A 14,541-nucleotide genomic window follows, 5' to 3' on the forward strand; every position below is an offset into this window, starting at 1 on the left:
GTCGAACCTCGGATACAGGAGGAACAATGCGGTTTTCGTCCTGGTCGCGGAACACTGGACCAGCTCTTTATCCTCTCCAGGATACTTGAGGGTGCATGGGAGTTTGCCCAACCAGTCTACATGTGTTTTGTGGACTTGGAGAAGGCATTCGACCGTGTCCCTCGGGGTGTCCTGTGGGAGGTGTTGCGGGAATATGGGGTGTCTGGCCCATTGCTACGGGCCATTCGATCCCTATACAACCGTTGCAAGAGCTTGGTTCACATTGCCGGCAATAAGTCGGACTCGTTCCCGGTGGGTGATGGGCTCCGCCAGGGCTGCCCATTGTCTCCGGTTCTGTTCATAATTTTTATGGACAGGATTTCTAGGCGCAGCCAAGTGGCGGAGGGCTTTCGCTTTGGTGGCCTCAGAATCTCATCTCTGATTTTTGCAGATGATGTGGTTCTGTTGGCTTCATCGGGTGAAGGCCTCCAGCTCGCACTGGAACGGTTCGCAGCCGAGTGTGAAGCAGCGGGAATGAGGATCAGCACCTCCAAATCTGAGGCCATGGTTCTCAGCCGGAAAAGGGTGGAGTGCCCACTCCGGGTCGGGGATGAGTTCCTGCCCCAAGTGGAGGAGTTCAAGTATCTCGGGGTCTTGTTCACGAGTGATGGGAGAAGGGAGCCGGAGATCGACAGACGGATTGGGGCTGCAGCTGCAGTAATGCGGACGCTGCACCGGTCCGTCGTGGTGAAGAGGGAGCTGAGTGTAAAAGCGAAGCTCTCAATTTACCGGTCGATCTACGTCCCTACCCTCACCTATGGCCACGAGCTGTGGGTAGTGACCGAAAGAACGAGATCGCGGATACAAGCGGCTGAAATGAGCTTCCTCCGAAGGGTGGCTGGCCTCTCCCTTAGAGATAGGGTGAGAAGTTCGGCCATCCGGGAGGGGCTCAGAGTAGAGCAGCTGCTGCTCCACATCGAAAGGAGCCAGCTGAGGTGGTTCGGGCATCTGACAAGGATGCCCCCCTGGGCGCCTCCTGGGTGAGGTGTTCCAGGCATGTCCCACCGGGAGGAGGCCCCGGGGCAGACCCAGGACACGCTGGATAGATTATATCTCTCGGCTGGCCTGGGAACGCCTTGGTGTTCCCCCGGATAAGCTGGAGGAGGTGGCTGGGGAGAGGGAGGTCTGGGCCTCTTTGCTTAGGCTGCTGCCCTCGCGACCCGGCCCCGGACAAAGCGGATGAGGATGGATGAGTATTTTGTCCACATCATCCTCTTCATGCATGTTGTCTTACCCCAAGCTGTATAGACTCGAAAGCCTACTACCAATTAAGCATATTAGGTGATGTGCATCTCTGTAATGAGAAGGGGTGTGGTCTAATGACATCAACACCCTATATCAGGTTTGCATAATTATTAGGTAACGTCCTTTCCTTTGGCAAAATGGGTCAAAAGAAGGACTTGACAGGCTCAGAAAAGTCAAAAATAGTGAGATATCTTGCAGAGGGATGCAGCAGTCTCAAAATTGCAAAGATTCTGAAGCGTGATCATCGAACAATCAAGTGTTTCATTCAAAATAGTTAACAGGGTCGCAAGAAGCGTGTGGAAAAACCAAGGCGCCAAATAACTGCCCATGAACTGAGAAAAGTCAAGCGTGCAGCTGCCAAGATGCCACTTGCCACCAGTTTGGTCATATTTCAGAGCTGCAACATCACTGGAGTGCCCAAAAGCACAAGCTGTGCAATACTCAGAGACATGGCCAAGGTAAGAAAGGCTGAAAGACGACCACCACTGAACAAGACACACAAGCTGAAACCAAGACTGGGCCAAGAAATATCTCAAGACTGATTTTTCTAAGGTTTTATGGACTGATGAAATGAGAGTGAGTCTTGATGGGCCAGATGGATGGGCCCGTGGCTGGATTGGTAAAGGGCAGAGAGCTCCAGTCCGACTCAGACGCCAGCAAGGTGGAGGTGGAGTACTGGTTTGGGCTGGTATCATCAAAGATGAGCTTGTGGGGCCTTTTCGGGTTGAGGATGGAGTCAAGCTCAACTCCCAGTCCTACTGCCAGTTTCTGGAAGACACCTTCTTCAAGCAGTGGTACAGGAAGAAGTCTGCATCCTTCAAGAAAAACATGATTTTCATGCAGGACAATGCTGAATCACACGCGTCCAAGTACTCCACAGCGTGGCTGGCAAGAAAGGGTATAAAAGAAGAGAAACTAATGACATGGCCACCTTGTTCACCTGATCTGAGCCCCATTGAGAACCTGTGGTCCATCATCAAATGTGAGATTTACAAGGAGGGAAAACAGTACACCTCTCTGAACAGTGTCTGGGAGGCTGTGGTTGCTGCTGCACGCAATGTTGATGGTGAACAGATCAAAACACTGACAGAATCCATGGATGGCAGGCTTTTGAGTGTCCTTGCAAAGAAAGGTGGCTATATTGGTCGCTGATTTGTTTTGTTTTTGAATGTCAGAAATGTATATTTGTGAATGTGGAGATGTTATATTGGTGTCACTGGTAAAAATAAATAATTGAAATGGGTATATATTTGTTTTTTGTTAAGTTGCCTAATAATTATGCACAGTAATAGTCACCTGCACACACAGATATCCCCCTAAAATAGCTAAAACTACTTCCAAAAACATTCAGCTTTGATATTAATGAGTTTTTTGGGTTCATTGAGAACATGGTTGTTGTTCAATAATAAAATTATTCCTCAAAAATACAACTTGCCTAATAATTCTGCACTCCCTGTACTTGAATTCCACTTTTGAAATAAAATAAAATGAAGAGCTGCTTTTCACTGTGAAATTGATCGTTTCCAGTCTGGGAAATTACATGTCTTTGATCTATAAATACAGTCTTTACAAAAAGATATCAATTAATATGCATTAGTGAGAGAAGTACCTACTTTATTCAAGGTTTAGAGGCTATTTTATATTATTTGCATAGTTCCCACACTACAGAGTGAGTACAATACCCAGTTGTTGTCTGCCCAGAATGATTCAGAGGATCACTAGCTTACATTTTATAAGAGTGTAAAGAGATAAGACTCCCTTAGAAAATGGCTTAATATTCAGAGGACCGTCTAAAGCCATGTGGTGGAGTCTCTATTCATACAGAGGGATATGGGAAATGAGCAAAAACCAAACAGAGCACCAGCACATCTGTAATCCTGATTATTTTTAATCAAAATGTTACAAGAATTTCAGACATAACATTTATTTTGCATTTTCATAAAAATATATACAATAAATCATTGCTAATCCCTAACAAACCATCACAGCTATTATAACTTGAGTTTGCTAACAGAAACCTCTTTGTTTTTCTTCTTCTTCTTTGAAGGCTGGTCCTTTGCGCTTTTGATCTGACTTTTGACCTGGTCCTGCAGCTGAGAGAAGAACGCTTGAGAGGACCGCAGAGCCTTGTCCTTCCCCTCGTCCTGAAACAGGAACACTTGGTTAGTAAAGTCACCTCAGGAACATCTGCAGCATAAAGTAGGAATTTGTGTAATGTTTACAACAAAAGCCTTCCTTAAAAGGTGTGGTGTGTCTGAGAAGTGGAAAAGGCTGACTAATTGTTTGCTAAAAATAGATTACCCAGTCTGTGATGGCACTACATAGTTAAAACATGAGTTAATCCATAGAGCACAACCTGCTGAAGTTCAAACTGTGCATCAGAATGAGGAACACCGGTGACTTTGAACGTGACACAGTCGTTGACTCTGAGAATATTCTGAAGCTGCTGATCTACTGGGATTTTCCCCAAACAATGTCTAGTATTACAGAGAATGGTCCGAATAAGATCAAAATATCCAGTCAGCAGTAGTTCCATGTGTGAAAATGGCATGTTGATGTAAGAGGATAACGAACTGGTAGGAAGGCAACAGTAACTCACAGAACTGCTCGCTACCACTAAAGCCCCGTTTCCACTGGTAGCTACTCAGATCGACTCGCAACAGTTCGCCACAGTTTAAGTGTGACGTCGTCAGACTACATGCCACCGATTGGCCTGTCAGGGGGTCACTCCATAAGTCATTAGATTATCTCATTCATGAAAATCAAAACTGCCATTTTTTAAACCCAGCTAGGAGGGAAATGGCTACAAATAATGCCGGTGCCTCCCGAGTCTGACGGAAAGCCACAGACCGAGTAGCAGGTATATTCTTGCCTCGACATCCACCTTTGTTGTAGGGTTCACGTCTCAAACTAATCACGGGATGCTTGGCCATGTTGCTATGACAATGACCACACACATTAGGTGGTACTCTATTGTATTGGAAAACCAGTCGATCCCAATCAAGTCGTGGCGAACAGTGGCAAGTCGATCCATGTAGATACTAATGGAAAAAGGGGCTTAAGGTATGCAGAAGAGCATCTCTGAACGCACAACTCGTTGAACTTTGAAGCAGCAGAAGATCACACTGGGTGCTGCTCCGGTACGGACATGAAACTGAGGCTGCAGTTTTCAGAGGCTCAAGAAAATTGAACCACAGAACATTGTAAAAATGTTGTCTCGTCTGATGAGTCTTGATTTCTGCTGCATCACACAGATGGTTGCGTGGCTGGTTATAAACAACATGAAACAGGGCTGTAGAGTGTGACCAATTTGGTCGCAAATGTGACCTAATTTCTCAATGGTGTGACTAAAAAAAACATCCTAGGTCGCACCGGTGTGACCAGGCGTTCGAGTTACTAAAAAAAAAAAAAAAAAAAAAAAGTCTCCACATCTCTGAAAGTCTCTGTGTGGCCAACAGCAGACAACATTGAGCCCAAATCATGGTCTAAACCAATCTGAGGTAGTCAAGGGTAGAACCTCTCAGATGATGTCAGCGAAGCACCTTAAGCACAATAACTTTTTCAGTACCGTATTTTTCTGACTAGAAGGCACACTTAAAATCCTTTAATTTCCTTTGTTTAAAAAAAAAAAAAAAAAGCATCACATTGGTGTTTAGTGATATTTAGACTTAGTTGTATCATATGAATAATGATTACTTTCTCCTGTGTGCATCTTTAAAGCACTTCCAAACATTTATAATGTTGATCTGACAGAACTCTGAGCAGGTTGATGACGACTTCCTACCGAGAGCAGCAGAGTGAAGCGAGATCAGGCACTCACCTTGAGTATCGTCGCTTTGCCTCCTTTTGTGACTTTCTTGAGGGTTTCTGTCACTTGAGCCTTCGATGGCTTTTTGTTCTCCTCTGTTTTATTGGCCTCTTTAAGTTTCTGTTTCTTTTCCTTCTCTTTGATCTTCAATCGCTTAACCTTCTTTTTGTTGCGCCTCTCACGTTTCTTGTCTGTTGATGTCTTCTCTGTCGCTCCCAGCAAATCTCCCGCTTTGTTCTTCTCCTTTGGTTGGAGGAGAGGATTGTTAGACAAAATCCTCATATGAAAATAATGGACTTCTGTACATGGATTGAAGACTAACCTTGATTTCTTCTGGTGCGAGTAGCGTAGCATCACTAGTGCTGACAGGAGCCACCTCCTCCATTGTAATGGATGGCAAATTAGACACCACTTTGACCTCAGGAACGGGCTATGGACAAAAGCAAACATGAATACAAAATGAATCAGAAACCTTTTACCTTTCACAGTACAGCACTGTGTAAATATACATTCAGTTTATCCAACGATAATTACAGCTTAAATTAAAGACTACAATCACGTTGGGACAGGTTTTTAAAGAACCATGCACCTGAGAAACTGCAGAGTATCTAGTTTTAGTCACTGCTAGCAGGAAAAACTCACCGGCTTAGGTGTGAAGTGGAAGTTGGAAAGAGCATCTAACTTTAGGAAGAGTGTGTCCATAAGCTTCTGAATTTCTACATGGGCTGGGTTCTCCTCCTCCTCCGTTTTTTGCTGAAATTACAAAAGATGATAATAATAATACAATGAATATTTGAGGAAATGCTTCATATGTGTCAAAGTTCTAATGAAAACAAGAAAAAAAGTCAAACCTGATTCTGCTTGAGATATTCTTGCTCATAGATTTCTGCTAAACTCTGCTTGCTCTTCTCATGGTCCAACGTGAGCCTCTTCTTGTACTCAAACACCTCCTCCTTAGGCTTCTCTTTGCGAACCACGTCATCGAAAGCCTTCCAGAAACACAAGTATAAGTAACTAGGTTATTCATTATAATAATATAAAAAATGAATAATAATAATAAAAAAATACTGGTTACTGTTACTAACTTGGTCTTTAATTCTCTGTTTGATGATGTCTTCCAGCTGTAGTGTAGTTTCTTCTGTGATTGCAGGGGCTGAAAAAACAAATGAGAAATTTTACTCTATGATTTGACATAATAAGGCTGCTATTAATTATTCAAACTAAAGCATGCACAAACAGAGTGGGAGTTTGGGAGGTGCTGGGTGGTCACTAACCCGTCCTGGACGTCTGCTCAAACGCCACGTCTTCCTCCAGCATGCTGTTTTCAGGACGGGTCTGTGCAGTTACTTCTCCGGACAGCTGCCAGGGTTTCTCTGCTAAAGCTGCTTTCTCTAGCTCTTCAATCTTCTGGGACATCTGCAGGTTACAGCAAATGCAGGATTGCACAGTCACCAACAGTGAACTAAAAATCAGCCCTGTTGGGTCAATGTTGGGTACCCATGATCTGTGCTCCTTCAGGTACAGGTGAGACATTCAATCGAAGGAGGCAGGTAAGGAGTTAAACTAATCTCCACTCTGAAGCAACTACCAACAAGAGTGAAGGACGCCGTTCACTAATGTGATACGTTGGGAAATTTACACTATAGGATCACCTATAGTGCAAGAATCTGAAATTTATGATTTCAAAACAAATAAACAAACAAAAAGTGGTATTAGCACTCCGGCAGATTTAAAGAGTGTACTCACACAAAGCAATCAGTATCGTGCCTAAACCCCCAAATTCTAGTTCATTCGTCAAGTGTGATCGCTGCTCCCCACTGTTTAGTTCAACTCAGGCCTGATACAGATGGATGCAACTACTACATCATCATTCACTGGTTTCTGAACTCCTGATACCTCGAAATGAGAGTTTTCACCCTTGCCATCTCAGTGTTTTAAAACCAGATGAGATGAGGGGTGGATCTGACTGTGAAACCACAAGTAAATCGCCTAATAAGCTGTCAATCACAAGCCAATGAGCATAACCTGGATAATTCTCCTTTCTGACAAACACAATGACCAAAATTAATCAGCAAAGTGTTTACAGAGGTTCATTTACTTGTAGACTTGAATAGGATTTTAAGTCTTTCTGCAACCACAACTATGCCACCTGGGGGCCATTCAAAAGAATGCAAGTTTAATGGGGCCTTTTAAATACATCTATAACACATGTGAGAGGACACATGCATCCTAGAATTATGAACTGTGCTCTACAAGAGCACTTTTAAGAGTTTTACGTGCATGAAAGAGCAAGCACGATACAAGACAACCACACTTAGTGTGAGCACACCCTCAGTCCTCTTGTGATTTAACACTTTATTTTGCTTTTTATTATTCTGGAGGGCTTACAGCTGCATCCTCTTAAGTCAAACAGGGATAAATTGGAATCAAATTAAAAAACTTGCTCCAACTTGCTGTGTTGGATATGTTAATCAAACCAGAGACATCTAAAACCTCGTTTCAGTTGCATTTCATTTACCTTTTCTTGCCGTTTCTCAAACGATGATTTTGCTTCAGACTTGGCTGAGCCTTTGGCTTTTCCTCCCAAAATGTCCTCCACATCCTCTCCCTCGCTGTCTTCATCATCCGAGAGATTAAAGGTCACTTTCTTATGAGACGACCTAGACTGACCCCTCTCCTCTTCCCTGCCAAAGTGCAGACACGAACATGGTGAAATTGACTTCTCCCACACATAACTGCACGTTTTATAATTTTTGATTGCACTTACTCATCATCACCCTCCTCTTCGCCATCATAGTCGTCATCTATTACTTCTTCACCTTCCTCCTGGCTTTCATCCACGCTGTCATCCTCTCCATCTGACGGGTCGTCTGTTTTAGCGGGTTCGCTGTCCACGGCGTCAAAGAAGTCCTTGTACTTGAGATTCCTGGAGCTCTTCACCTGTCGGTATAAAGAACAATCAACATATTTGCTGTAGTTTGAACTATTGGGAGGCAAAAAAAATGAGTGGAAAATGTGTGATAAGTTACATACAGTATTTTTCTTTTGCTTTTTGGTGGAAATGATTTGCTCTAGGTCAAGATCATCATCCTCATCTGAGGGCAGATCCTGAAAATAGTCTACGTCATCTTCATCCTCCTTTCCCTCGCGCTTGTCCATATCATCCAAAAATGCCTCCATCTCTGACAGTTTAAAGAACTTATCATCAACCTCAGAGGGCACCACTTTTGCTTTGGATGCCTTCCTTCCTGTATCCTTCTTCTGTTTCTCTTTTTTCTCCAGAGCATCCACATCAAAATCCAAATCAGAGTCATCCTCTGTGTTATCGTCTTCCTCCACAGCCATTTTCTTTGTCCGTCTCGGTGGTTCCAATTCTTGTTCCTCCTCCTCTTCTTCTTCATCGTCATCATTATCTGCTGATGCTCCTTCTTCTTCTTGACCACTCTCTTCCTGCTCCTCTTCCTCCAGCACAGTTAACGTCTCATCTGCTAAAGCTTCGTCTATGGTGTTTTTAAAGTGTTTCAGTACGGCTTTGTTCTGCAGCTCTAGCTCCTGCCAAATCTGTTCTTCATCAAAATTTTCCACAACCAGCTGAGCTAGCGGGCTTCCTGTATAATGTCCAGGTTCCTGAGCTTTGTGGAGGTCATACAGAGTCTTAGTGATGGAGGTAAAGTCTGTTGCCACTTCATCTTGAAGGCTGCAAAGATGAAAAGACACAGAATTAGTCGGGTATGTCTTATGATGCGATATTGGGGGGGAAATTTGTTGTTGTTGTTTTTATTAAATAACTGAATTGGATGAAAGTCTGTGGTTTATTTGTTAATGTGTTGGTACAAAAACAAAACCACTACATTTCATCCATACATCTTCTACCGCTTATCTGGGTTCAGGTCGCAGGGGCAGCAGTCTAATCAGAGAAGACTTCCCTCACCACCTCTTGCAGCTTATCCAGATGGGTGCAATCACATCCGTGACCTCGTTCTTTCGGTCACTGCCCAGAGCTCGTGACCATAAGTGAGGGCAGGAATGTAAATCGATCGGTAATCCAAACTTCATTTTTAGGCTCAGCTCTCTCTTCACCACAACAAACCGACAGACTATCCGCATCACTGCTGATGCCGCTTCAATCCATCTGCCAGTCTCCTCCTCCCCTCATTCATGCTTAAACTCTTCCACTTGGGGCAGCAACTTGCCCCATGGGACTGTTTCATCCTTCAAATTATTGATTTAGTTGCCATGAGATGATGTGGCCTGTGGTTTTGGGCTGGCTCTAAGATCACTACTATACCACATACAGTCTAGAAGTGCACGTTTTGCCACTTTTCAGCAATTTTCTTCTCTTGTTTCAGTAGCTCAGAATGAAGTGAAAATTTGATACAGAAAATCATATTTTTATGACTGCAGCAGTAGCATTCGACATAAATTACTACAGTTGCCACTCCAAAAAGCAATGAAATGCCACAATTTGGGATTGATTAACAATTTTCCTGTATTACGCCGACTTTTGGGCTCCTCAAGAAAAAGCTGTGCTCTGTGTGTGTGTGTGTGTGTGTGTGTGTGTGTGTGTGTGTGTGTGTGTGTGTGTGAGAGAGAGAGATCCAGGCCTCCCACACCAAAACAGCATTGTGCTTATTTGTTAAACTGCTTAAGCAGCTCCAGCACCAAGAGCTCAGGCCTTTTTTGACTACTGGGCTTTGAGATGTGCCGTCTATGGCAAACCTGTGGAATCAGTCCTGTTCTGTTGGGAAAAACTTCCCTGTCTGATTGTGGAAATTCAGTAGGGCTTCTCCACCATTTTATTCATACAAGTTGTCTCCCGTTTGGTGAGGGGTCTTAACCCCCATTTGAAATACGGTAACACAGACTTGTGTGCACAAATGCATATACCGTACTAGATATTTACTTCATTCAAGACATTTGAAGTTTTACATTTTCTAACAGGTGTGGACTTTCTGAGTCTAAATCAGGATTGACAAACATGATATGCAATGAATAAACATCTGGTGTGTCACAGCAGTTGGTAGTCTAACACACGTCAGTTATTACAAGCACATCATCTTTGTTTTCTTTTCTTTATTTTTTTTTTACGTAGCTCTACAGACAGCTTACAGTAATGACCTAACTTTTATTTTATGAGCATAAATGTTACTGCAGTTGGATACGCTCATACCATGAAGATCTGTTTAAAGGTGTAGCAATCCCCAAATGCGTGAGCCAGCTGATTTTAGGAACATAAAGCGACTAAATGTTTCTACATGAAGCAAAAAGGAGAAACTCGCCTAATCATTTATATCTTACCAAAACCTCGACGTATAAACGTGTTGTCAGGTAAATGTGTTAATGCTGTGCTAACGCTACAGTTAGCTTCAGCTAGCTGGAGCGAATTTATAAAAATATTTAACAGCTTCTTCAAAAGATTTTAAAAAAATTACTCAACGCAAACAACAAACACTTACCCGAGGAAGTTTTCTGGCTGTGCTGTGTTGGCATTTATTTTCTTTACACACTCTTCCAGAACACCGAGCACATCTCCACTAGCCATGATTGTCCCCACATGTGTGGCTGTCTGTGTCGCACGTAAACAGGCTCACCGAGAAACCGCTCTGTACCTGCCACTTGGTTCCGGGGAACGAACATGGCGTCCGCCGTGCTGAAGGTTGCAGGTCTGTGTCAACAATTATTCAGCTTCGAAATTTTCGCTATTAAGTTCACTGTTCTGCAAACGATAAACGATGATACTAAGCTTCGTTATAGTGAGCTGTAATTTTTTTCGGAAGCTCAAACGAGCCCGCAAAGTTGACGAACATAAACAATGTTTACGTTACATCATGAACCAGAAGCACTCAAAAAGCGCAAACCTCCGCCAAGGCAGCTCACTCTGTATACAGTATTTACTTTTAAGGGAGTAGTATTGTATTTTCTCTATATTCAGTTATTTTCTTTGTTCTTTTCAAATATACTTTAGGAAGTTTGTAGTGCAGCAAAAAGGCTTTTGTTATTTGCCGCCTTGAAACCCATTTGAATATAGTTGGCATAATTTTGAGTATCATTTTTTATGTGGATATAGTACATGTGTAGCATTTATTTCAGTGGTTCCTAAAATGTTTAGCAATACATGTCAGGTGAAAAAAGTCTTTGATCAAACTAGTTTTTACTTTTGTTTTCCAATAAAATAGCTCCACATAGCGTTGTTATCACCTCTCAATCAATTCAGTCTATCAGGCTATCAATTGATCAATCAATTGACCTTGAAGGTGACACATTTGAAATCTTTACAATCTGCTTTCTCCATGTTTACAATACACAGGACAATCATAAGAATTATAGTTTCTAAGTTACAAAGCTTTTTGTGAATTTGTGACCAATAAATCATTACGCTGACCTTGGTGGATGTAAGCCAAGTTAACATGACCCCACGCTACACCCCTACAAAGTTTTATCATTCACTTCAAGCTGTTGCGTTTACAGACAGAGATGCTTGGCCAAGGTACCTATTAACTTCCTAACTACTAACTTAAGCCAAAGCCATACCATGAAGTAACTTCACACTGGAGCATTTTCCAAGATTTTTGTATGGCAAGGAGATGTGTGTAAAATTATATGGGTACTGTTATTTACTCTCTGAAACACAGGGTTGACCTAATAACCTAATTATATGTATATGTTCAGTACATAAACAGCAGGTTTCCCAGACAGGGATTAAGCCTTGTCTGAGACTAGGAGAAGAATTCAAAGATGACCTCCAATGAAGGCAAAAACAAGATTATGGCCTGGGAAACAAAAGATTGCTCTTATAGTAATAAAACAAAGATTATTGATATGTTCTCCTGATACTTCAGCTTTAAAATAAAAAACTAAGTATCATCAGTAAAAAACTATGTCTTCATAAGGAGACGGTAGGTTTATTTTACAACATAACTCAATAAAGTCATTTGAAAGTATGAAACACTTTATTGAGTTGAATGAATGGTAAGGTGCAGAAAAGCCAAAATGAGGGTATTATTTTATGCTCAGTATGAGCACTTTACTTTAAAAAGTCGTCTTTAAGGAATTGCCCTGTCGATTGGTCGTAGGAGGAAGGGAAGCCTAATCATTTTAATTTGAAAAGTCTTTCTTTCACAAATTAGTGTTATTCATGTTTACATTAAGTCAGCAAGCATCAAACAGAACACCAAACGGTAAAGATTGGTCTATTTATTATGTATATGATCTAAAACCAACAGTCAGTCACACAAAGGAGAACAGATTTGGGAGTGCAGGAAGCATAGGATTTAAATATCATTAATGTAACTCGGGACTTGGTCCAGAATATACAGCATACATCAAAGCTACTCGAGTAGAAACAACAAACACAGCTGATCTCTTTGTATTTTAATTTCATATTTAGCGGCGGGTGTTTCCAGATGCTCTCGCGTCGCGCTCCGGAGGGCACATTCAACAACGGTGCCCCTCCATCAGGGTGTTCCCGCGTCTCTGTGGAAGCTGGGCAGGCTTAACCACATCGCCATCGCTGTCCCCGACATGGAGAAGGCCACGGCGCTGTATCGGGACGTGCTGGGGGCCACGGTGAGTGAGAAGGTGCCCCTGCCCGATCATGGTGTCTACACTGTGTTCGTGGAGCTCGGCAACACCAAGCTGGAGCTGCTCCATCCTCTCGGAGAGAAGAGCCCCATCTCGGGCTTCTTGTTGAAAAACAAGTCAGGAGGAATGCATCACATTTGTATCGAGGTGAGACGGCGATGACAGGGGAGAGCTTTTATTACATTTTTGCATGGCTCCGCTTCATTTATCTGTTCACGTGACCCCAAATTCACGAGACTGAATTCAGAATTTGTTCATTTTCGTACTTCCTCTTGTCTACGTCTACTGTGACGTGTATATAATGAATGAGTGTACTGGTTTAAAGCATTAGTTGCACTAGTGTTTTATGAGACAATCCTTGCCTTCTGGTTCATATTCATTTTCCTTTTGCTCTGAGGATGTGCTGCAGCAAAATCTTTCTCTCGTGTTTTATGAGGATTGTGAGTCAGAATGGCCCAAAGAAAACATGCTTTCCTTCAGACTGTGACATGGTATTTATAAGAAACTGTTGTGTTGCATTTGTTGTGTTGTGAACCGGTGTAGTAGTATGGCTATTTGGTACATATAAATACATATGATATGACCTGGGATGACCACACGATTATCTTTGCTTGTGTTTTTATTTTAAGATCTACTCTGAATTTACAAATACCCATCATAAGGTAATAATTTAAAAGACGGAAACTAACAAATTAATCTAAAAATGAACATCTTCAAACACTAAAAACTGAAAAATAATTGTCATCACTGACCATGAGAATGGCCTAATGTAATATTATGAATTTACTAAATTACATAAAGTAAAATAACTTTTTTTTTAAAAAAGCAGTTCAGCTTTTGCAGAAATCATAATTACTACGTGTATCGAAGCTTAAAAAGTATTTAGGAATAATTATCTAGGGCCTGTGTGAGTGTAGTAGAGTTTGTTGTTAGTGTTATGTGTTCATGTCAGACAACAAATGTCAGTGTTGTTGTTGGTCCTATAAATCCAGTAACAGCTTGTCCCAAATTATGTGACTCAGCACGGGGGGCCTGTGCGTTAGTTTGCAGTGTTATGAGAGTTGACACTCAGTTGTGATCATTTTTAACCCTAATGATAACAAGTGAATTGAACAATAATGTTTTGTTCCCCCTATGACTGCAGGTAGACGACATTAGCGCTGTGATAGCCGACCTAAAAACCAAGAACATCAGAATGCTTTCGGCGGAGCCGCGGATAGGTGCTCACGGCAAACCGGTCATGTTTCTCCATCCTAAAGACTGTGACGGTGTGCTGGTGGAGCTTGAAGAAGCGTGAAACATCACATCCTGCTGTTGACTGAGAGTTTTCCAGGCAGTTTGATGATCAGAGTGATAGCGGGGATTGTTCCTTATAGCACTTCTGCTTTTGGAAAAACAGTTCTTCTTTGTATGGAATAAAGTTTTATGTGGTACATTAACATGTGATGTATTAGTATGCGGTGTGTTGTTCTAACAGCTTCCCCTAAAGTGTTTGTGATAGAAATTTGATATTTCCCATATCTGCTAATTTGTGACATACAGTAAATGGTGGCTTTCTTAGATACAGCACTGGGTTGGACTTCCTCTTGGGTTCAGAGCATGAATTCAACAAGGTGCTGGAATCATTCGTCACAGATTTTGGTCCATATTGACATGATAGCATTTTTTGTCAGCTCATCCACAACGTCAATCTCTCATTCCACCACATCCAAAAGGTGCTCTGTTGGACTGAGATCTGGATGGTGACTCTGGAGGCCATTTGAGTACAGTCAGCTCACTGTCATGTTCAAGAAAACAATTTGCGATAATTTGAGCTTCGCGACATGTAAGATATCCTGCTGTAAGCAGCCATCAGACGATGGCACACT

At 42.3% G+C, this 14,541-nt stretch overlaps 2 protein-coding genes across 2 annotated transcripts; one reads left to right on the forward strand and one right to left on the reverse strand.

The window, feature by feature from the left end:
- Window positions 1-3,152: 3,152 nt before the first annotated feature.
- Window positions 3,153-10,729, reverse strand: mphosph10 (M-phase phosphoprotein 10 (U3 small nucleolar ribonucleoprotein); the record flags this gene model as incomplete). The annotated part of the gene is given in 12 exon segments (XM_080885890.1): window positions 3,153-3,428; window positions 5,105-5,335; window positions 5,415-5,522; window positions 5,735-5,845; window positions 5,944-6,081; window positions 6,178-6,245; window positions 6,367-6,508; window positions 7,611-7,776; window positions 7,860-8,032; window positions 8,126-8,789; window positions 10,549-10,660; window positions 10,663-10,729. Coding segments are annotated over 12 exon segments (2,133 nt in total). The 3' UTR covers window positions 3,153-3,275.
- On the forward strand, window positions 10,671-14,112 carry mcee (methylmalonyl CoA epimerase). Its single transcript, XM_080885892.1, has 3 exons — window positions 10,671-10,755; window positions 12,480-12,820; window positions 13,818-14,112. Exons 1-3 carry the CDS (start codon window positions 10,728-10,730, stop codon window positions 13,968-13,970), a joined length of 522 nt encoding a protein of 173 aa, XP_080742018.1. The 5' UTR covers window positions 10,671-10,727; the 3' UTR covers window positions 13,971-14,112.
- Window positions 14,113-14,541: the final 429 nt, after the last annotated feature.

Source organism: Rhamphochromis sp. 'chilingali' (assembly GCF_963969265.1).
Source record: "Rhamphochromis sp. 'chilingali' genome assembly, chromosome: 6".
Classification (NCBI taxonomy): domain Eukaryota; kingdom Metazoa; phylum Chordata; class Actinopteri; order Cichliformes; family Cichlidae; genus Rhamphochromis; species Rhamphochromis sp. 'chilingali'.